Here is a 2,323-nt window from a genome sequence, read left to right as displayed (position 1 = left end):
AGGAGCCCAGCTCGGGGCTAGCCCTGAGGGACTTGTCAGACTCTTTCAGGACTCCTACAGCTCCTTGTTCCTGTTGAGCACCTCCTCCTCCTTCCAGCCGCTGGAGTTCTTCCCAAACTTGTAGACTAGCCGTCGCCCATCGACTCTCTCCAGGATCTCTCGTTTGTAGTAATACCTGGAGGAGATGGAGGTGGAATCAGGGCTCTGGACACAGCCCTGCATGCTGGGGAGCTGCTGGGGGGGATCAAGGCTGAGCCCTGGTGGGTCTGTCCCAGCCCCGTGGGCAAGTCCCTAGCGGGGACAGGCGAGGGCACTCACCGCATGGCTCGGCTCAGCTTCTCATAAGTCATGCTGCTATTCTTCTTCTTCTGGCCCCAGAGCTGAGCCACCGCCTCTGAGCGCAGGAACTTGAAGACGCCTTCCTGCCGGTCCTCCCACTTCATCAGCCCCTCGTTCAGCTCGGGGTGGATCAGGATGTCCCGGATGAACTCCCACAGGTGGGTACCTCTTGGGGCTGAAAGAAGAGAAGCAGCTGTATAGCAGGGAAGATCCTGTGGGTCCCTGCATTTTGGATCTCTCTCAGCCCCCTTGCCAAAGGGCACAGCCAGCGGACATGGCCCCTCCTCCCATCTCCCCCCTCCACAGAGCCAAGCAGGGGCTGTGGGTTCCCGTACAGTGCTTGCTCTTCCGGCTCTCCAGGCAGTCTCTGCTCTCCTTGCTGAGTTTTCGGGGCCGTCCCCGTTTCCGCTTGCCGTGTTTGCTGTCCCCTTTCTTGCTCCCTGCAAAGCCATCTGCGCACACAGACAAGGCGACATGTTACGCTGGGTGGACCCCTCTGGGCTGCTGCTTCCCCCTCCCTGGGCACAGAGTCGTCCTCCGCAGGAGCAGAAGCATAGGGGAGAGGTGGTTGGGGCAGAGGGAGGGATCAAGGGCTGCACCCTCTTTTCAGGTGCAGGGACCAGGGAACCATGCCCCTGAGAGCAAGGTCTCCCCATTCCCTCCAGCCTCGTGCCACCCTCACCCGTGCTATCACGCTTAAGGCAGCATGCTGCTCGTTCCCAAACCTTGCTGCTTCCTTCCATCCCCAGTCCCCCCAGTACCATCATCAGCTGGGATCAATATTGAACACAGTCTTCAGTGCCCAGGACCTCTGGCTGCAGCCCTCACCCAGCTGCCACTTCCTACCCCTTCCCACCAAGCTCACTGCTGCTCTGGCTTCCCCAGCTCTGCCCCAGATCCTGCATCATTGTGCTCAACGTAGCACCCCCCCCCCAGCTGCCACTTCCTACCCCTTCCCACCAAGCTCACTGCTGCTCTGGCTTCCCCAGCTCTGCCCCAGATCCTGCATCATTGTGCTCAACGTAGAGAAACAGATTCATGGAGCACAGAAAACCAGCCCCCCCCTCTCCTTCCCAGTGTGGGGATGGATATTCAGGTGTTGTCTCTAAATCATTGCCAGACGGGACATGCCCTGCAGCTGCTGAAACCTCCCTGGAGCAAGCTGGCCTGTCCCAGCTGCGAGTGGGAAGCTAACAACTCACCTTCAGGGAAGAGCTTTACTTCTGCGGGGTCAAGGTCGAGGTCACTTCCACCGGAGTCCTGGGAGTTGGGGCTGTGGGACATCACAGGCCCTGAGAGGCAAAGGAGCAGAACTCAGACCACCAGCTGCGGGCCTTAAGATGCTTCCCCCGGGGTCCCCTGCTGCCCCCCGTGCCCCGGGCCCATGCAGGCAGCCTGGTGCCAGACACAAACCCACCCGTGGCAGTGGAGCTGTTCCCCACTGATCCCCCAGAGCAGCGCAGGAAAAGGGAGGGCAAAACACTGACCTGAGATGTCAGAGCTGCCTGGGGACAGGGCATCAGGCAAGCAGGTAAAGTCTGTCGATAGGAAAGGGTTTGGGGGCTTCATGTCCTCCAGGGAATCCTTGGCACAGAGATTCCCCAGCTCTGGAAGGGGCAGAGAAGGGAAGGAGGAGTCAGCCCTGCCTGCACCAGCATGTGCTCCCTGGGGAAAGGGCTTGGCCAGGGCCCCTCTCTTACCCAGGTGGCTGGAGTCCAGGAAGGTGTCTTGGGAAGTCGCATTCTCTTTTTCCAGCAAGTCAATGATCCAGTTCAGCTCATCAGAGGCTGCAGGGGTCGGGGGACTGGGATTAGCAATTCTTACTGGGTATGGAGGGGAATGGTGCATACTGGGAGCTGAGCCCAGCCCTGTCTGGACTCTGGTCTATGCCCCCACGTGCTCCTGCACAGTTTCCCAATGCAGTTTTCCCCATCGCCCAGGAAACATGGGGTCCTGGGCTGGCGGGGGGGGGGGGGGTGCAGGC

General features: G+C 60.2%; 1 protein-coding gene across 1 annotated transcript in view; it reads right to left on the bottom strand.

Annotated features, from left to right (window-relative positions):
- Nucleotides 1–54: 54 nt before the first annotated feature.
- Nucleotides 55–2,323, bottom strand: part of ELF3 (E74-like factor 3 (ets domain transcription factor, epithelial-specific )) — a 2,733-nt gene continuing 464 nt past the window's right edge. The window contains exons 2-7 of the mRNA XM_010135057.1: nt 2,040–2,126; nt 1,827–1,946; nt 1,542–1,631; nt 675–791; nt 319–514; nt 55–175 (exon numbers count right to left, since the gene is read on the bottom strand). Of these exons, the coding sequence (XP_010133359.1) occupies nt 55–175; nt 319–514; nt 675–791; nt 1,542–1,631; nt 1,827–1,946; nt 2,040–2,126 (731 nt within the window). The remainder of the gene's footprint in view (nt 176–318; nt 515–674; nt 792–1,541; nt 1,632–1,826; nt 1,947–2,039; nt 2,127–2,323) is intronic.

The sequence above is a fragment of the Buceros rhinoceros genome, unplaced genomic scaffold (genome assembly GCF_000710305.1).
Source record: "Buceros rhinoceros silvestris isolate BGI_N320 unplaced genomic scaffold, ASM71030v1 scaffold35240, whole genome shotgun sequence".
NCBI lineage: Eukaryota > Metazoa > Chordata > Aves > Bucerotiformes > Bucerotidae > Buceros > Buceros rhinoceros.
The sequence above is the reverse complement of the archived record's forward strand: the minus strand, read 5'-3'. Positions and strand labels throughout refer to the sequence as shown.